The sequence below is a fragment of the Sarcophilus harrisii genome, chromosome 2 (genome assembly GCF_902635505.1).
Source record: "Sarcophilus harrisii chromosome 2, mSarHar1.11, whole genome shotgun sequence".
Classification (NCBI taxonomy): Eukaryota; Metazoa; Chordata; class Mammalia; order Dasyuromorphia; family Dasyuridae; genus Sarcophilus; species Sarcophilus harrisii.
The window spans coordinates 493,998,758-494,020,079 of record NC_045427.1 but is presented as its reverse complement, the minus strand read 5'-3'; the positions used below and the strand labels follow the sequence as shown (position 1 = coordinate 494,020,079).

The 21,322-nt window shown below is 41.3% G+C and overlaps 1 protein-coding gene and 1 long non-coding RNA gene across 3 annotated transcripts in view; one reads left to right on the top strand and one right to left on the bottom strand.

The window, feature by feature from the left end:
• The window catches only part of C2H14orf93 (chromosome 2 C14orf93 homolog), a 24,368-nt gene extending 6,698 nt beyond the window's left edge, over positions 1-17,670 (top strand). The window contains exons 2-7 of the mRNA XM_012544728.3: positions 9,482-10,520; positions 12,642-12,959; positions 15,204-15,265; positions 15,575-15,678; positions 16,426-16,538; positions 16,973-17,670. Of these exons, the coding sequence (XP_012400182.1) occupies positions 9,921-10,520; positions 12,642-12,959; positions 15,204-15,265; positions 15,575-15,678; positions 16,426-16,538; positions 16,973-17,395 (1,620 nt within the window). The 5' untranslated portion in view covers positions 9,482-9,920 and the 3' untranslated portion in view covers positions 17,396-17,670. The remainder of the gene's footprint in view (positions 1-9,481; positions 10,521-12,641; positions 12,960-15,203; positions 15,266-15,574; positions 15,679-16,425; positions 16,539-16,972) is intronic.
• On the bottom strand, positions 12,906-21,322 carry LOC116421813. Of its 2 annotated transcripts, none has more exons than XR_004232348.1 (4): positions 20,857-21,322; positions 16,929-17,026; positions 16,338-16,493; positions 12,906-12,994 (listed from the first exon to the last, which is right to left on the bottom strand). It is a non-coding gene; the product is annotated as an uncharacterized LOC116421813 (long non-coding RNA). The 2 variants fall into 2 exon arrangements; XR_004232349.1 differs by having other exon boundaries at positions 20,798-20,871.

The following is a 21,322-nucleotide window of genomic DNA, read 5'->3' as shown; positions in this document are numbered from 1 at the left end:
GGGTTGGTGAGTTTGTCAGTGTGAGCCATTCCTAGTACAGGAGTTCTCCTTGCCAATACAGGCAGATAGCAACCCATTGTGACTGTAGATGAGTAATAGGCAACTGTTTGAAGCACATAGGTTGTGACTTGCCCAGGGTCAGAAGTGGGATTTGAATCCAGATCTTTCTCATTCCAAAACCAGCACTATCTCCTATGTTGTAACAACTCTTACAAAGGTATGCTGAAGTGACAGAATGTAGAGAATATAGGACTTGGAGTCAGGAAGACCTGAATTCAAATCCTGCCTTAAGACATGATGTGTGTGACCATGTGATATGTGTGACCATGAGCAAATCACTTAATTTTTCAGTTTTCTCATCAATAAAATAATAATGGCACTTAGCACACAGAGGAGGAATGTTAGAATGTCACTGTTAGAATCAAATGAAGAAAATCTCAGAGTTATATAAATATAGGCTGTTATTATAATGCATATATAGAGATCCTATACAAATATAAAAAAAAAAATTAGCTGGATAAAATGTAGGAGTTAAGAGATTGCATTGCTAGAGGGAGTTCTTTCCCCTAATAATTCCCTAATCCACTGATATCATAAATCCTATCTCTATTCCTTCTTATATTGGAAAGGTGACATTAACTAGAAAACCTTTAAATTTAGTATAGAAAACAAAAGGAATTATATTAGATTTATTGTACTGATATAGAAGGAAAAACTCAAGAAGATACATTAAAAGATAATATCTGTTTATATATATAAATAAGCACACATATCAAGGAAGGGCATCTTCATCCATATATATATATATATATATATATATATTTTTTTTTTTTTTTTTTTTTTTTCCAGGAAGAGAAAATGTGTAGAATAACTTTTTCTCCCTCTTTCCACCTCAATCTATCTCTTTGCCCCTAAATCCATCCTCTCCTGCTTACCTCCATTATCTGAAGAAGAACTCGTGGTCATCATGAGTTACACTCATAGTCACAAGTTAATTTCTCTTTGCGTTAGATCTTATCTCTTTCTATGTCTGAAGGAATCTTGAGCCCATGTTTATCTCCTCTCTGATGTTTTTATTCAGCTTCTCTCACTGGCTCCATTTTCTTCTGCTTTTAACCATGTTTAAATTAGTGACACTGTTAAATAGAGCTCCATTGCTGGTTCCATCATTAACAAACCTCTCTGGGATTGGGTTACTCAACTGTAAAATAAAGAAGCTAGATTATATTATCCCTAGGATCACTTTCAGCTCTAAAATTCTCTTTAACTTTAATTATCCTGCCTCTTTCAAATACTTTCAACTTCTGCCCTTTTCATAATTGTTGAATAAGTCATCTATATTTCCTGCCCCTGTTTCTTTACCATTGACTCCTTTTAAAATTCATTAGAATACACTTTAATGTCATAGAAACGTCTCTGTAAAGCCTTCAAGACCCTTTCCTTAGCCATTTTAATTCATTTCAGTATCTCTGTTGTATTTGTCATCATTCATTAGCCCTTGATTCTTGAGGCTTTTTCTCCATTGACTTACATCATTACATTTTTCTCCTACCCCCAACCATTGTTTTTCTCTCTTATTAGTTCCTCTTCCTGCAGCACAGTAGATAAGAGTCAGAAAAAACCCAGAGTTCAAATAGTCACATATTTATTAGCCATGTGACCTTAAGCAAGTCATTTAACCTCTGTTTGTCTTAGTTTCCTCAACTTTAAAATGGGGATATCACCTACCTCACAGAATTGTTCTGAATATCAAATAAAATAATATTTGTAAAGTGCTTAACACAGTGCTTGGCACATTGTGGCCCTATGTAAATCCGTTACCACAATTCTTCTTTTTCACCTTTCTGTCACTCAAAGAACAATTCTTCCTTTGCCGTTTTCTTTTGAAGACCATATTCGTTCCCACAGTTTCAGTTTACATCTTCAAGTCTAGCATTGAATGCACTTCACAATCTGGTTCCAATCCACTTCTCCAGCTTTCAGTTCACACTTAGTTCCCTCACATTCTCTATATTCCTACTAAATTGGACTCCTCACCATTTCCTCAAATTTTCTTGCCCTTTCCTACCTTCCTGTATTTTTGTTCATGACATCCACTATGTTTGGGACTTAATCTCACTTCTTCCCACTCCCTTCCAGCCATCTTGCCTTATTGAAATCCTATTCATCTTTCAGGGATTAGCTAAAATATTTTCTCTCCCTGAACCTTTACCTGATTATTCGGTCCAAAATTTTTCTCTACCTCGGTGGATCTCTCATGAAGATGAACACTCTATCCTATAAATCTTAAGTGGCAATGAAACAATTAGACTATATTTGTCTAAGTACACTAAAGGAAACCACATACAAGGACTCTAAGTGATATATTTAAATATTTTTTGAAAGTAACCCTTTCTGCTTTGCCCCCTTCCCCATCTCCTAGCTTTATCTTTCTCAGTTCAAGATCCCAACTCTTTAGTTAACCAGTTCAATTTCAGTTGTCTTTGATGTTTGAATTCCTCGACACATTGTGTTATCTGATTGTTTTTTTTTGTTCAAAATCCTAAACATAGATTACTTCTTCCTTCAGACTTCTTTGCTCCTGCTGAAGGCTGCTTAAAAAAGTCACACAACTATACTGACGTAGGATAGTAAAAATTTATGTAATCCAGATTTAGCTGAGCTCTCATTGCCACATGACAATCCTTTTATCCTTGTTAACTGATTCTCCATTAATTAAGTTCTGAGCAACTGATGATTTGATGGATACAGATCTGGGTCTGGAGTCAGGAAGACTTTCATTCAAATGTATCTGTGGACACTTGAAGACTATGTGACTCCAGGCAAATCACCTCACTTCTGTTTGTCTCAGTTTCCTCAATTATAAAATAGGGATAATAAAATGCAGGGTTATTGTGAGAATCAAATGAGATAGTATTTGTAAAAACAATAACAGCAACAACAAAAGGCCTGGTGTAGTACTTGGGCATTATACAAATGCTTATTTCCTTTTCTCATAACAGTGTTCCAAACCTTTTCTTCCTTCCTTTAATCACCTATATTACCACATTTCCCTCTCTTCTTAGCAGAAGACCTCACCTCTTTCATCACTGAAAATATCGAGTCCCATCCATTGATATGCCTCATCTCCAAATTCATACCTCCAAAAATCTCAACCTGATCCCCTCCTTTGGCCTAGCCTCAGCAAATGAGACAGTCGTTGCTAATGCCAGTCCCTCTCCTTCTGTCTTCCACCCATTCCCTCCCATCTTTCAAAATTTGACCGTTTGGACCCTCCCCAATGTTCAACTTCTTATCGACTGACTCATCTGCTGCAATTTCAACCATGCCCAGATCTCTCCCATTCTTGAAAATATATGTATCTTCATTTGACTCTACTGCTTTGAGCTGTCACTCTCTGGCTCTCTTCCTTTGTATTGTTTAATTAGAAGAAGCTGTTCATAGGTTGTCTCCACTTTCTACCCTGCCACTTAATTCTGTCTGGCTTCCAAAGCTTGATGGAAACTACTCTCTTCAGACCAATGTCTTTTCTGCCAAATCCAAGTCCTCATCCTTAATTTTTCTTCAGTATTTGTCTTTGTTGATTCCCTTCTCCCTGAGTTTTCATGACATTTTTCTGTCATGGGCCATTTCCTACCCATAGAACTGATCCTTTTCCATTTTCTTTGAAAGTCATTATCCATGTCTTACCTCCTCTGTAGTTATATCCCAAAGCTCTCCTGGACCTTTTCTTTTTCTCATTAAATTCTAAGTCAGGTGTGGGGAAGGGCCCACAAAATCATTTGCATAATCAACTGCAGGTGATGATGAGCTGAAAGCTAGGTACAACAACCTCCCACTGCTTGAGTTCTGTAAATTGATAATTTTCTTTGGCCCTCCAGTGATGTTATAAATATCCAAATGGCCCTTGGCAGGAAAAAAGTTTCTCACCTCGGCTCTAAGTGATCTAATCTTCTTTATGCAGATGACTCCAAAATCTACATAATCCAAATCCTCAGCTCCCTCTTCAGCACTAGTTTGACATCTCTATCTGCCTACTAGACATTTCAACTTGGATTTCCTTTAGACGTGTCAAAACTCAACACGTGCAAAACATTATACTAATAACACCCATTTCCCAGGAATTTTGTGAGGATAACATGAGATAATATTTGTTTTGTATTTGTGTGTGTGTGTAATTTTTAAAATTATTAAAGCTTTTTATTTTCAAAACATATAAATGGATAATTTTTCAGTATTGATCCTTGCATAGCTTTGTGTTCCAAATTATCCCTTCCTTTCCCCAACTCCCTCCCCTAGATGGCAAATAATCCAATATATGGAAACACTTGTACAATTATCTTGCTGCACAAGAAAGATCAAATCAAAAAGGAAAGAAAATGAATAAGAAAACAAAAGGCAAATGAAAAACAAGAAAAAAGAGTGAGAATGTTATGTTACAATGCATACTCAGTTCCTACAGTCCTTTCTCTGGGTATAGATGACATGAAATAATATCTGTAAAGTACTTTGCAAATCTTAAAGCACTGTATAGATGCTGTTATGGTTATTATTATTTCCTATTTCTGTTGAGGGTAGCACCATTCTTCAATCAATCTCCAAAATTTATAATCTATGAAGTATCCTCAACTGTTCATTCTCTCTCACCACAACCAACAAGTTTTGTTGTCCTACTTCCTCACTATCATGTTCTGATATTTTTTCTTTATTCACAGTACTGTGCTAAGTCCTGGAGATGAAAATACAAGAAAATTCCATATTCTTAATATAAACTCTCAAGGAATTTAAATTCTAGCTGAGGATAATATTGCTGAAGTTGTGGAGCAGGCCAAAGAGTGAGATAAGTTGGGTGTTAGTATTCCCCACCCCCATCCCATGACTTATTTTAGTTTGTATTATCTTGTATTTATTCATCTCTGAACCTATTATATAACTTAGCTACTTGAGAGTTGGGAATAACTCGCTCTTGTAAATGTATTCTCAACACCTACTGCAGTGCTTGACCGTAGTTAGTACTATCAAATGTATTGATTGATTAATTAATTAATAGGTTGTTCATTCCAGAATTTCTATTTTGTTTTCTGCTTTTTAGTAAAACCTTATTTTGTGTTTAAAAAAAAAAAAACAACAACAACAACCAGAAAACCTCTCATAGCTCTTAACCCACTCTTAGACACTTTATTCTTACATTTTGTATTATAGTTCCTAGTCTATATGTTTTTTTCCTCCCCTATTAGATTATAAACTTTGGGGGATATTTTCTTTATCTTTATGTCCTATAGCATTTAGCAAGCAAACCTTACATACAGTAGGTGCTTTGTAAATGTTTATTGAATTGATTTCAGAGCTACATCTCTAATTCTGACCTGTCACTTGTTATTAGTCTTTTATCCATAACTGTCTGTAGCATATATATCTCCTTGAACATCTTGTCATCACTTAAAACAAAATATAAAGGCAGAATGTGTAATCTCTAGAACACTAGCATTTGTATTTAACTTGTTCATTTCTGTTAATGACATGACTTTCTCCTGTTCTCCTGGCTCTCAGTCTTGAAGCTGTCTGACTTCTTTTATTCCTGTTTTTCCTTATCCTCCTCCTCAATGTCCTAAAATCACCAAATTCCACCATTTCTTCTTCCATAATGTCTCTGTTGATCCTTATTTCATTAAATCCAGATCTTTCACATGTGCCTAAATCCAGTGCCTTGCCACCTCTATCTAAATTACTTGCAATCATTGACTAGTTATTTTTCTGGTCTTCAGCATCTTTTTCTGATTTCATTCTTTGAATTGCTACAAAATTAATCTTCCTAAAACAGTTTTTGTTACATTTCCTAGCTCAAAACCCTACAAGGGTGGCCTATTGACTTATTAGATATATTCAAGTTTAAGATGTTCCACCTCCTTATTCTATTTTCCTTATCTGCCCATTTCATTCTTTCACAACTACCTAGCAAAACCAGATTGATCGATCTATCCATCTATTTATCTACCTACATGCACTTATATAGTATCCATCTAAAATTTTCACTATTAAAAAAGATAACCGTAAGTGAAATTTTGTTTTCTATTTCCTTAATACTCAAGACACTTCTTAAATGCTTGTTGAAAGATCCAGGATACATGTCACCATGTATACACCTTTCCTTTCTTAGTTCTTCAGTGGATCCATTATTTAATGGATCACTCCACCAATACAGATCACAATTCCTAACCCCTATGCCAAACTCTGTCATCCACACTTTGTCATTGTGGGGATTAATTAACTGGCATAATATATGGTTTCCTGAGTTATTAGTGGTCAATCTTTTGAGCTTCTCTACACTGAGCTAGGCTGATTCTTGAGGATCAAACACATACTCCATCACTGGGACTTTCACTTAGTAGGATCTGCCAGAATTTCTGTTCCTGGGGTAGTCTTTGGGATCCTAGGATCAATTTCTATGAAGCATCAGAGTTGAAGCCCACTTTGTAATAGTCTTGTAAGAAAGGGCCAGAAATTCATCAATGCATATGTTATTTAATTTGCCCAACCTTTAATGAGGATTCCCAGAGAATATAATATACATTTATATGTATGTGTATGTATCTATGTATGTATATAAATAGATAGATGTCTGTGTATTGGTATTATCAAACTACCTTCAACAGGCAAAGAAGAAAGTCAAAATGACCATGAGAAATTCAAGGATGAACTCAATCAAGGTGCAGAACCAGCAGGAGAATTTATGGGGATCAGGAGTGGGAGAAGTAAGTGCTGTAAGATAGGCAGATTAGGAAGGCCACTGTTACTGAGGGCAAGAGCTGGAGGGACAACATTGGAAAAGCTAGAAATACTCTGGGGTAAGGAGCAGAATCACCAGATGTTACAACTGTCAGATTGGGACCACAAAGGGGGTTGACAGCCCATGAAGCCAGCTGGAAACTAGGAGCCACGTGGTAGTCTGAGTTGATTGAATTTTAATTCCTAGTTCTATCAAGGCTTTACACAGTCAACACAGCATTTTGAAGCCACCCTTTACTCTCCCCAAATGGAGTTTTTTCTCATAGTATTTATGTTCAAGGGGTTTCTCTTATGATAGTATATGTTATAAAAATCCTGAGAGAATAGTGGGAGGAGGTTATTTAGTAGGAAAAAGATAACGATGACCACTGTAGAAACTGACCAAAAAAATCATATAATTCTGTTTTAACCTTTAGTTTTAATTTTGCTTTAACCTTTCATTTTAGATTTAGTTGAGTCTTTCAGTGACTTTAATGACAAAGGAAACAGTACTGGATTTGGGGTAAGCTCTTTCAAATGTGCAGAGGCTGGTTTTTTTTTGGGGGGGGTTTTGAGATGGAGGTAGAAAAGAGCAAATTAAAAGCTATTCTTTAATAACCAAATGTAATTAAAAGGAGTCATCAAATTAAGTTTCAGTACCTCAGAGGCACAGACATGTTGGCTGTTTCAGAGATGGGTTTGTGGATTCTAGAAAACTAGATCTACCAAAAATGAGCTAAATTGTCTTGTGTGCTTTTAATTGTGATTTTATGATAAAATTAACAAGAGTAAGATAAAAATATATCTCTCGAGGAAATGCTAAACCTGCTTAAATTTTTCTCACTTAGTTCACTGAATTTCTCACTGAGTTCAGGTAGGATTTTTTTCTTAAATATCATCCAGTATCATATAGAAAACAATAATATTTATAATATTCTTTGAAGTTTTCCCAGTTATAGGACTGGGATTTTGGAGGATTTGGGGGTACAGGTTTAACTAGTTAAGTACCATAATTAAAAGACTATAATATGATTTTTTGATAATATATTAGTCTTTTTTCAGAGGGTTTAAGGATGTGTGAAAGGAGGAAACTGATATAATCCCTTCTTACTGGAAGCATTGATATTGGGATTGAGAAATTCATGAACATAAGTTCTCTGTGGTGCTGGAATTAATGGTAGGAAAAATCTACAGCTATGTCGTTATAACATACATGAGCAAGAAGGATGGACCTTTTTAAAAAAAATTTATAAATGCATATGTTCTATTTTTTTAAAATGTTTTATTTATACTTTCTGTTTCTTAGATTGCTGTAGAATCGCATGTATTCTTCCCATTCCCTATTTCAAAGAGTCATCCATATAACATAGTATTTATTGGAGATGAAAAAAAAATATAACTGATCAATATATTGAAAAAGTATGAAAACATGTGCAATGTGTGACATCAGTGGACCTCCCATCTCCACAAAGGGGTAGGATGGATCTGCCGTTTCATAAATCTTTTATTCAAATCCCACTTGATCCTGATGATTTGGTTACATTTACTTTTGATTTTTTTGGTGCGTAGTTGTTTTTCCATTTACAATGTTGTAGTTACTGTGTGTATTGTTTTCTTGGTGCTGCTTACTTCATTTTAACTGCCTGAAAAGTTTTCCCCTCATGACATATTTTTATTAGTTTTGTTGTGTGTGTTACAATGAAGAATCCAAGCCTTTGGTAGATGGTAATTCAATTCAATTCAACCAGTATTCATCAAGCTCATATTATGTGCTAGTTACTAGAGCTACAAATACATAAAAATGAAGAAACTCCTTGCCTTCAAGGAACTTCCTTTCACTATGGGGGAGAGGAAGGAAAGATGGGCAGAGAAGCACATGTATGCAAAAAAAGTAAATATTAAATACAAGTTTTTGGTGGTAGTGATGGGAAGTGCGAACAACTGGAAGAATAAGGAAGAATCAGATAGAGAAGCTTCTGGATAGAAACAGTAACACGCAGTGGGTGTGATTCTCAAGCCTTGCTTAAGATGCACAAATTCTGCTTTGGTTGTCTGGATTTTTGTCTCATCAAATCACTTTTGAAAGGTTTGGAAGAACAAGTAAAAGTAATTAAAAAAAAAAAAGCCAAGTGTTCAGGGTTCATAAGACAGTACTTTCTCTTTAACCAGTTCCTCATTTCATTCTTTTGCTATCTTTGCATCCCCATTCCTGAAAAAAAAAAAATAGGGTGATGTGCTCTTTATGACATGAGAAACAGTGTATGTCTATGCAACTCTTTTAGTAAAATCTGAGTTTTCTTTTAATGGCTAAATACACCTGTAATAGGGGTAATGGTTCCTGACTTTCCATGTAAATAGGAAGCAGTAGTAAACAGTAATAATAAGAATAATAATTAATACAAGTAATGAACATTTATTAATCATTTTAAGGTTTAAGGTTGGAAAGAATGTTCCGGATTAAGAGTAACAAAACCAGATTTCTGTTGGCCAAGCAGTGACCTTCAAAAGACACTTAATTTCTTTTTGCCTCGTCTATCTGGATTTGGGGGAACTGTGTCTTACAGCCAGGACTGTAAGGATAAAATAACCTTTGTGAAGTATTTTGAACTCTTTAAAGAATGGTACCGTAGCTGTAGGAGGTATTACTGCTGTTATTATAGTGATGATAGTAAAGAGACAGTCCTATATTTTCTTCCTTAATCTTCCAATTTTTCAGATGATGGTGGATCCTCTTTTCTATTCTGTAGTCAGGTTTTTTGGCAGGCTTCCATGCTGGGTCCAGGAAGAATCCCTCTCATCCTCTGAAAAGTGAATTCATCAGAAAAGTTCCTGCAAGCCTTATCCTCATAGTAATCCGCGTCTGTGATGCACCGTAGTGGGCTCTGAAGTCGGAGAGTGGCCCAAGTGTAGGCCGCCGGGGCTCAGGGAGAAGGCCACGGACAGCCAGCAGAGGGCTGGGGGAGTGCTCTCCCGCCATGGGCCTCCTTACCAGCTTTCTTCACAGCTCTCCTGCTGGCTGCCCCTGAGGGAGAAGAGGGAGTCTCTCCAGAGCCCAATGCTTGTTCTCAGCCCTGGGAAGCTAGCTCTGGCCCTGCCCGCACTCTGTAAAGCCCCGCTGGTGTGAACCCAAAGAAGCATCGCTGACCCGGGCAGACATGTCCTTCAGTGCCACCATCTTGTTTTCCCCACCCAATGGCAACGAAGCCAAGTGCTGCTGTTGTGCCTGTAAGAGTGAACCAAACGGTGGCCACACGGGGCCTTCGGGAGCTGACCCCCAGCCCTGCACCCCGATCACCGTGACCGGGCACGGCCTCGCCGTGCAGAACTCGGAGCAGCTCCTGCACATCATCTATCAGCGGGTAGACAAGGCCGTGGGACTGGCGGAAGCTGCCCTGAGCCTGGCAAAAGCCAACAATGAGCTGCTGAAGCGGCTCCAGGAGGAGGTGGGCGAGCTGAGGCAGGAGAAAGGCCCTTCCACTGACGAGGGCGGGGAAGACGGGGCCCATGGTACCCCACCTGAGGAACCAGGGTCTCTCAAGGGGAGTCCTGGGGAAGCCTGCAAGTCACTCTCTGCAGTAGAAGAGGAGTGTGACAGTGTGGGCAGTGGCGTGCAGGTGGTGATTGAGGAGCTGAGGCAACTGGGAGCAGCCTCTGCTATTGGGACTGGACACCTGGGCTTCCCGTCCACCCAGAGGGACATCCGGCTTCCTGGCTGTGCCCTGACCTCCAGTGAGGTTGCCCCACTGCTCAATCCTGTATGTATGGCAACAAGGGAAGAGACGATATAATTCCCCTGCACACTTTCCATGCTCCATTTTCTCTCATTCCTTCTTTCTCTTTTTTCTAATCCCAAACCTTTCTTCTGGTTGTGACTGCAATAGAACTGAGAACAGTATCGGTTTCTCTTACTCCCAGAGAAAGTCATCCCTAGAGCTCTTACTTTTTCCTGAACCATGATGGCTTTGGCAGGAGGCATTTTTGGTGTGTGCATGGTGATGAGGGTGTCCTTCCCTCCCTCTCAATAGCTCCACATGGCACATTCTCCTCAGCAGCTGTCTCTGCTGCTCCATAGGCTCTGCCTTTCCTGGCGAGAGTGCCTGCCGTGCACAGACGGCTCATTCATATTTTATCACGGGCCCTCTGCTTGCCAAGAGTTGAGTTGAGAGGGGGATATAAAGAAGAGGAGAGGGAGACAGTGCTGGGGAGGGAAGATAGAAAGAGGAGAGGGAGAAGAAGTACATGTTAAAGGAAGACAGAATGAGAAAATGGGGAAAGTTGAAAGTAGATGGGAGTTAAGTAAAAGGAAATAGTGAAGAAATTAGAAAAATGGAGAGAAAAATCTAGATGGGAAGGGAAGAAAAGGGGGATTGAGGGAGGACAGGCAAAAGTAGAATAGGAAAAGAAAAGGAAATATTGAGGAAAAGAGATGAGGAGACAGTGGGAATCATCAGCAGGTGTAGGAAGAGAGAAAGGAAGAATAGGTTTAATGACCTAAAGAAGGAAACATGGAAGGGGGGGGAGATCTGTCCAGATTTCTTTTTTCCTTCTCCACTGCTCATAGTTATATATTGGTAAATCTGGGCTAGGTAAAGGGAAAAAAAAAAAAAAAAAAAAGATATGTCACCTTATTGTACTGAGATAAGAGATACATAAAACTGCCCTCTTCTCTGTACTATCTCTATCCCATTCTCAGCTTATACATTCAATGAGTGACGGTGAAGGAACAAAATATACAGGCTAGATGGGAAGAATGAAACTCCCAGACCATCTGCTGGTTCTGAGAAATGAATATATAAACTCTTCATCCCCCTCCCGCATGACACTGCCACTGGCCAGCTCCCTGGTCACAGCTTTGTCCTAAGTATGGAATTGTGGGTAATGGTCAGTTACCTGAGCCTGATTATGACCACCAAAAAAGTGGGAAGGTAGTGAGGGACCGAGCTGGGAGAATCAGGGAGGTGGGGAGGAGGGAAGATGGGAGGGGGCCAGACCAGGCAGGGCCCCAAGCTGTGTGTTTTCTTTCAGGCAGGGAAGGCTTCCAAGCCGACAGGATGGAATTAGATTTCACAGCGCAGAAAGCAGCTCACAGGTCTATAAATCTCAGCCTCCTCCCCCGCTTCTTTCTGTGCTTTTTTTCCCCTCACTTTCACTGTTTTGTTTTCTTGGCTGCAGAAAACTCCCCTCCTTTCTCCTTCCCCCTGCCTCCCTCCCTGTTCTGTATGTCCTTGGGTGAGGGCACAGGCCAGTTAAATGGATGTCAGGGCAATGACATTCAGGTGCGGCCAGGTCAGGATCCAGGTGAGAACACAGTGCTGGCCTAACAGAGGAAATGGAGGGCAAGAGAGAACATTCAGACAGCTTCAGGCCCCATTCAATGTATATCTCCTCTAGAGGTTTCTGTCTCTACCCCTCCCTTTTCCTGTCTCGTTCATCTTACTTTTCCCTGTCTGTTTCTGTCTTCTCTTGCTCCCTCTCCCGCTTAGTCTCCGTCTCCTACCACCCCACCCTCTCTTAGACAAAACATTAACCTAGATGCATTCTTGTGCCCAAGAGCAACCATTCACAAATGAGTAAGTACAAGCAAATACTCTAAACTGTGCTCCATCCATATAATCGGCCATATGACAACCATATAACAGGAGAGACCCTGAACACACAAAAGGCATTTGCCAACCTGCTTCTCCTGAAGTCCCAGGAGAAGCCAGCCCTGTGGGGTTCCTCTGTGCCAAGGCCGCCTCCATTACTCTGTATGTTCATTATCCTTGACCAGGGAATGACAGTGATGAACCTAGCTCCCTGCCCATCCTTCGCCTCCCTTCCCCAACCCCCTTGCTCTGGGCCTGACTGTCTAATAAGTGGTGTTTTTCTCTTCTTAGCTGGACGACTACGTGGCCTCTGAGGGGGCGGTGCAGCGGGTGCTAGTCCCTGCTTATGCCAAGCAGCTCTCTCCAGCCACACAACTGGCCATCCAGCGGGCATCCTCGGAGACAAGCCTGGAGAATGGGGCCAAGCTGCCCCCGCCCCGCCCAGAGGATGTGCTCAGTGCTGCTGCCGCCTTGGACAGCACCTTGGAGGAGTCGGTCCCCGCTGGCACTGGGGAGCTGAGATTATCCTTGGGGTTCGCAGCTTCTCCTGGCAGGGCCAGGGGCGGGGGGCAGAAGAATTCTAGGCGCAAGCGGGATCTGGTGCTCTCTGTGAGTGGGCTGAACTTTAACGATTCTCCTTAAACCTGAAAGGGCAAGCAATAGATGGATTGATCTGAAAGGGCAGCAAATTATACCACCTTTTTCAGTGATCTTATAATGGCCCTGACAGGATAATATTCCTTATGGGAATTCTCCAGGAATTCACTGGAATTGGTCTGCAGATTTATCCAATAGCTCCGGGTAGGTGCCAGGGCTTCTCAGATTATAGCCATTGCTCACATAGGCTTACTCTTTGGACCTGAAGTAACTCCAAAAGGGGAACCTCATCTTCAGAAATGCCTGTCAGCTTTAAGAGACTCTTAAAGAATTTTTTTTGAAGCAGGTCTTTCAGAGCTTCCTCCTAAAAATGGTCTCAAGAGGCAGCTAGGTGGCACAGTGGAAAGAGAGCACCAGCCTCAAGTCAGGAGGACCTGAGTTCAAATCTGCCCTCAGACACTTAACAGCTTCCTAGCTGTGGGACCCTGGGCAACTCAGTCCCAAATGCCTCGGCAAAAAAAAAAAAAAAAAAAAGTCTCAAACCCCAAAGGGGGAAGGATTATCCATTTGAATATCCTCTAGACTAGCAGCTGACTATAAGTTAGTAAAGATATCTTAAAATAGTTGGACACAAGAGATGTCAGTTCCTAGTTCAGGTACCCTTCTGTTGCCCTGTTCCTATTGCCAGGATCCTGAATCCTCCACCTGGTAGTGGGATAGTGGCTTCTAAACCCTTGTCATTATGGTCTCTTCATTAACAGAGAAATCCTGGGCTTTACCTCTCTTCCTTATGTTTAACTTAAATTCTTGTTGCAGTAAAAAATCCATTCCCCCACATTCTCCACAGTATATGCCCATCTCTAAATCCCCCAGAAAATACTCCTTTAGGCTTAATTTTAGTGTCATTTACTTTTTCTCAGAAAACCTATTTTTCAACCTTTCAATTATCTCTGTGACTCTTATTTTTAACTACTTCTCTCAAATGGGGCCTCAGATCATGGTCTTAGACTTCAGATGAAGTTACTTAGGTTTTCTGTTCCTTTGGAATTGCAACTCTGCATTTGGTGGGGACAAAAATTAATGAACTTTCAGGGTCTTTCCTGCCATGGTCAGATATGTTTAGTCTCTTCCAGGTGCAGCAGTGACCTAATGCAGTTTCTGACCTAATACAACTACTATTCCTGACCAAATTAAAAAGGGAGCAAAGGGACTCGGAAATGTATTGACATGTATGGTGGAAAGAAAACAGTATAGGAGAGCAGAAGAGTCATGATGTAACAGTGGCTCCTGGATCTGTTAGCATTCTGGTGATGCCTGTGGCTTCCCTTTCAGAATTATATTTTTAAATGCATAAATGAAAATATGGAGCATTCACAAAGGAAATCAATTATATTGAAATTGTGTGTGCTTGTGTGAAAGACATTCACATATCCCAGCCCCTAGATTGAACTTGGAGCCAGGAAGCTATGTGGCAAAGCAAAGAATGGAAATGGAGTCAGGAAAGGTCCAAATTCCAATCTGGCCCCAGATACTTACTAGCTGTGTGACTTTGGGCAAGTCTTTGTTTGCTTGTTTGCTCAGTTGTAAAATGGGGATACTAACAGCTTCTACCTCCCAGGTGTGTTGTGAGGATCACATGAAATAATATTTATAAAGCAATAGCACAGTGCCTGACACACAGTAGACACTTAATAAATACTAGCTATTATTATTATTACCAAGTTGAACAATAATGAGATCCCTCACTAAAAGTTTTCAAGCAGGGGCTGGATGTTAAGAGTGTTATAAAAGGGATTCTTGAGCTGGGGGTAGGAGGAGGGAGAGGAGGAGTTTGAATCAAATAGCCTCAGAGTTCCCATATAACTCAAGGTTCTTGGATTCAGGCTTGGGGTAATAATACCCAAGAGGTGATTTGGGAGCTCTAGCTGATCCCTTCTTTCCTTCCCTATCCTGTCCCCAGTTAGGAAAAAAAAAAAATCTCAATTGGAAACTCTGGACTAGAGAGGTTTTCCTGCCAAGAAAGGACACCTATATAATAAATAGTACTAAAGCTGCAGTAAGGTTCATACAGAAGACCCAGAGGGAGGCCAGTCTAAAAGTGGTCTTCCCTGAGTGGATAGTAACATATTAATTATACTACCAACAATATTAGTTAATAATAGCTAACATTTACATAGTGCTTTAGGATTTGTAAAGCATTTTATATAAGTTAATATTCACCATACTTGCTGTGATTCTATTTTTTCTCATTTCTAGAAATTGGTCCACAATGTACATAATCATATCACAAATGACAAGAGGTTCAATGGATCAGAAAGGTGAGTTCCTTCTAAATAGATGGCACCAGGAAGAGGTAACTATTCTAAAGTAAATCTGGTGGGGGAGGGGGACAGATAGGAAAGGAGGAGAAAAGGAAGTCTGAAGGATTGGGACCACTGCTCCCTAATTGGAAGGTGACACCAGTAGAAAGTCCTGTATTAAAATGTCTATTTGAAATCCAGGGATCCCCGGAGGCCTAAAGGAAATTACTTTGGTGTCCATTGAGGACTGGGTGGTTTGCTTTGCTTTATCCAGCATACGCTGAAAACTGCTTACTTTTTTTTTTTTTTTTTTTTTAAATGTGGCAGTATCAAGTCCTCTTGGAACATTTCAGTGGTGAAATTCCTCCTGGAGAAACTCAAGCAGGAACTGGTGACCAGTCCCCACAATTACACTGATAAGGAATTGAAAGGTAAAGGAAGCCCAGGGAAACCTCCATCTCTGACCCCTCTGTTTGCCACTCCTGGAGTCAGCAGAGGAGCCATAGCTAAGACATGAGCTGGTAGCTTTGGTATTAGAATGATGGCAGGAATTAGGTTTCCTTTTACACCCTCTTCCCACCTAGACTCACACAACAAGCTCCCAAATGCCTATTTATCATTCCCTTTCTCAGAATTGAAAGTGAAATTAGGAGGTAGAAGAGCTAGAAGAGCACCAAACATTGTGATTTTGTATAGGGCATAAATCAAAGTTGGGGGGGGGGGGGGAAGAGAGTAATAGAGAGGAAATAATCAAAGTCCTCTGGCAGAGGTCTGACCCTTTGTCACAGGATCAGAGGATCAAAGATTTAAAGCTGGGAGGGATTAGTGAGGTTGTCCAGTCCAAGTCCCTCATTTTACAGGTTCTAGATAGCAATCCAGACTTTAACCTCTTTGTTTCTTTTCTTCCTCACCTACAGCTAATACCCCAGGCTTATGAATCAGAAAATTCTGCCAGAGGGTGCCTTGTAAATCTTTTTCCTTCTTAAGGCTCCCACTAGCAGCATGCAGCAAGTGGCTAGCCCAGGGGCACAGGTATATGGTTGTGATGAAGGAGAAAGGCCAGACAAAAATGGAATAAGTACATACTAACTTTGGCCACTTGAGGAATACAGCCTCTAAAGGATCTTGTGTCTATTCTGCCTCAGAGACCTTCAGGAACTTCTCTTCTCTCATTGTAGGGGCTTGTGTAGCCTACTTCCTCACCAAAAGACGTGAGTACCGAAACTCCCTGAACCCCTTTAAGGGCCTGAAAGAGAAAGAGGAGAAGAAATTAAGAAGTCGCCGATACCGGGTAAGAGGTCCCTATGTTCTCCATTCCGGGTACCAAACTTCTGATACTACCACACTGTGGAGTTAGAGGGAAAAGGAACTGGGAATAGGGCTGAGGCCCAGGAAAAATAAGGCTAGGGGCCACTAGGAGAGAAGGAAGGTAAAGCTTTCCCCTCTAAAAATGATCTGAGGATTGGGACCCTATTGGCCAGAGCCTCAAATAGGGCAAACAGAGAACAGAGCAAGCCCTCTGTGTTATAGAAAAGGCTCAGAATCTCCGGTAGACAAAACAGGAGATATTATTTTCTAAAACTTGTTTTAAATGTCTTCTAGTTCTGTCTCTCACACAGATCTCACTCATTCTTTCCCAAAATCCCTTGTTCCCCTCAATATTTCCTAAAATTTCACCCACGTTCTTGTCTTCCATTCTAACTTCTGTCCCATGATCCTGTGTAGCTTTTTGCTAACCGATCCAGTATCATGAGGCACTTTGGAGCAGAAGAACAGCGCCTGTGGAAAGATGTGACAGAGGAATTAATGTCGGATGAGGAGGACAGCCTTAATGAGCCAGGGGTTTGGGTGGCCCGCCCCCCTCGATTCAGGGCTCAGCGCCTCACTCAACTTTGTTACCACCTGGACGCCAATTCTAAGCATGGCACCAAAGCCAACCGAATATATGGGCCTCCTTCAGAACGACTGCCCTCTGCTGAGGCTCAGCTTCTTCCCCCAGAGCTCTATAATCCCAACTTTCAGGAAGAAGAAGAAGAAGAAGGTGGGGATGAAGATGCACCTGTTTCTTCACCTTTTGACCAATCCCACAAAACCTTTTGCCCTGACTTGAACTCATTCATTGAAATCAAAGTAGAAAAGGATGAGTGAACACTATGACCAAAAGAAAAAACTCTGGCTCCTACCAATCCTTATTCCCTGGATTTGGGGTAATTGGGATTCCTAGGGTAACTGGATATTCCTTCCTTGTTGAGAAAGAGATTTTGCATCTTCATCCTTCATCTCTAATGAAAGTGGGAACTGCTCATTGGATAAAGTGGAACAGCAGATGGGAATGGGGGTGAGGGTGGTATATGGGATAAGATGATGAGAAAAAATTTATATTGAATGAAAAAAGTAATACTTGGACAGGGCAAGCAAGAAAATGCCTTTTTTTTTTTTTTTTTGATAAGCAGTGCCCGGAAATTGAGATAAGGATGAGGCAACAGGAGGGAAAGGAAGGGAGGGAGGTTTCTAAACAGGAATGTGATGGGTCCACAAAACAAGAGGCCTTTTTGTTACTTGTCCAAGCTTCTCTGAGTTTCTCTTTTTTGATTTCACCTCTAGCTTTGGGGAACAGCACTGGTTCCCCAGGTCTTGTTGTGTCGTGAGAGCAAGATAGGGTCAGGCCAGGCTAATGCCGCCATCTGGTGGGCAAAATCACTTCTGTGACTGAAAAAACGGTCTTGCTTCTATAGGGCAACTAGGCTTTCCCAGACTGCATGGGTGGCTACTGCTCCTCATAATTTCCAGAAACGTGTTCCATGATTCAAGCTTTCTGGGGTGACGATATCTGTATTGTAAAAGTCCCGGACTAGTTCAATACAGTTTAACTCCTAACAGCTCACAGGGATTATATAGCTACAACAAATATGCTTTGTTTCATTTGGACCTCATGTTATAACAACTCTTTGAGGTACATAATATATCATCATTCCTATTTTACGGAGGAAACAGGTTCAGAGAGATTAGGAACTGCTCCAAGACCAAGTTTAGAGAGTTAATAAAAGGCAAAACTCACAATAGAACCCAGGTCTTTTGATTCAAAGCTCAGCCCTCTTTCGATACATTTTGCTGCATCCCCTAGACTGAAAAATGTGAGTAGCCTAGTTCAGAAAATCCTTGTTACTTCTCAGGCCGGTCTAAGGAGTCATCATTTGTTAATAATCACCACAAGAGTTATTCCTATCTATGTTTGTTACTCTGATTGACTACCATTTGTCTTTTGCACATCTCAATTATTTTAATTTTTGAGATTGAGTCTCCCTATCTCTCCCAGATTAGAGCTATAGTGGCCACTCTCATGTTGATCCCATCAATTATCCTCATAGGAACTTTGACTAGCTGTTTCCTACCTGGGTCAGTTTGCCCCTTCTTAGGCAGCCTGGTGCCCTCCTGGGTCATGAGGTCTCACTATATTGGTGCTTGACTTAGTGTGCACTCCATTCTGCCTTAGTTCACAGCAGCTTAGAGCTAATTTCTGATCTCCGGGGATCCAACAAATTCAAGCTTCCCCAAAGCAGGGATTACAGGTATGTCCCACTACACTGGACCACAGGCAGGATTTAAATCCTTATTTTCTTTACTCCAAAACGCTAAGTACTTGAATCTCTACCATACATCATTCTGCTCTCCGAATAGTTTAAACGTTAGATGATATGGGTAGACCAGAACACTTAATCGGTTAACCCTCCCAGGTCCCTTTCCTGATTCTCAAGTTTCAGACCATTCCTGACCACTACTTACTTTCTGCTATTAAAGCACCATCAAGCTCAGGGAAATATCCCCAAGTCTGACCAAGGAAATAGGAGGTCTAACAAGAGACTACAAGAGGAAGGAGACAGATTATTAGGTAGGATTAGGTTATAACAAATTAATTGCCTAAAAAGGAAGTTATCAGACAACTTTCCTTCTCCATTCCCTGGGGCTACTTAACTTACTATAATTTTTAAAAAAGTACCCAAAACGTTGATACAGGAATCACATTCAGGTACCTATGTATAATTTCCATAGTCATTTAATATCAATTGCAAATAAATCAGTCCTCCATATATCCTTTCCTCCACCTTCTAGTATGCTAATTTAAAAATCTGGAAGAAACCACAGACTAATATCCAGAGGTATATTCAACCTTGGCTACTATTACTTTTTTCCCTCATTCCTGGACCTGCTCATCTGGTCACTCCTCTTTTATGTCCATCACTTTCCTTCATCTGGGTCGTATTTATTCTTTATTGGCAATCTGCTATGGGCTATCTAAAATGGTATCCTGCCTCTGACTGTCCCTGACATAACACCTGAAACTGTCTTAAGAAATTCCATTTCTAAACACCAGGTGGGGTGTGTTTTGACTGCATCTGCCTCCACTCTCCCTTTTTGCTTCTTTCTGTTGCTAATTTCCTTTTTCCATCTCTCTCCATTCGGAGATAGTGTGTGCATGTATGCATACATAAAAGGACACACATCCTCTGAGTGCTTGTTGACTATATCTAATTGGATATATCTAATTTTGGTATATATGTTGACTATATGTCTTAGATTTATTTATTTTTAATAATTTTTTAGTATGTGAGGCAATTGGATTTAGTGACTTGCCCAGGATCACAAAGCTAGTGATGTAATAGTAACTGATTCTCCTCCTTATCTTTGAGGGGGTGGACCTGGGTTGGAAAAACCCTACATCTCAACCCCTACCGACCTTTGAGAGCAACCCCAACCTCCCATTCATAAGGGAAATTCCCATAATAATCTCCACCTACAATTCAATTGGAGATCTTGGCCTGGGGCATAATCACCACCCATTATTGATTAGTCTCTCAATTCCATCAGGAGATGGCTCCCTAGCCCCGGGCCATAGAAACCTGATCAAAGGCTGTGTACCCAAATCTTTGCTAATTCCTAAGCAGGAAGAGAAGTTGTTTCTCAGTGTAATAAACCCATTTTTTTTGTTGTTGCCAAAACCTCGCCTAGAGATCGGGACTGCGAATACTTTCTCGCAAAAACCTGCAGCAGCAGCCTGGGTGGGTACCCTATCGCCGTTATCTATCTCACTCCTCATTTCCCTTATCTCAAGGGTAGGAAGTGTTAAGTGTCCAAGCCTGAATTTGAACTCTGGTCCTCCTTCCAATCCGGCGCTCTATCTATCCACTGCGCCATCTAACAGTACGGTCACAGAGTTAGAGCTGGAAAAGATGGCCTTCCAGCTTGACCCAGTCCAACCTCATCACTTTAAAGATAAAGAAACTGGAGAGATGGAGTGCTTTGCTCGATGATGCACAGGTACTACGTGGCAGAGCCCAAATTAGAGCCCAGGTTCCTCGGCTCCGGAGCCAAGCTCTCTCCCACAGCTGCCTCATCCTTCCTACCCTTGCGCAGAGCCATCTCTGCTTCTGTGCGTCTGGCTCTCTCCCCTGGCCCTTTCTGCTGGCGCAGACTCCCATTTCCTTCTATCTCGCCTGTGCCCCTTATCTGTCCCCTTTGCGCATCTCTGGGAGCGCTCCCGTCTCCGCTCACTCTGTTCCTCGATGCCCTCCACCTCCAGCTGTTCGGGGCTCGCTGCTTTCCCATCTCACCCTCTAGGAACAAAGTGACCGTGTTTGCGCAGGACGTGCCTCTCTCTCGAGTCGCTTTCCCCGCTTATCCTTGGCTTCCAGCGTGCCCCTCCGCCGCACATTCCAACTGCAGACAAAGAGTCCTTCCGCTGGCCCCGTCCACTCTTTCCTCGACCGCGTCTAAGGAGGTGCCCTAACGACTCATTAACTGGGCCATCTCTCCCGACCCTCCATCAAAGCCTTCACTACGTGCCTGAGAGAGACTTAGCCCGTCTTCCTCCTCTCAGAAAGCGTGAACCAAAGATTCCTGCGCCGACACCCCCACCCCTTTCCCTTCCTACGGACGCACCGCGCTCCGCCCTTCTACGAAAGTAGATCCGGCCGGGCAGACAAAAGTTTGGGAGAGAAGTTCGAGTCGGTGCTTAAGTGTGGAAGCCGAAGGGGAGGGGGTGTAGCGAGGGGGGCGGGGGCCAGAGGGATCCGGGAG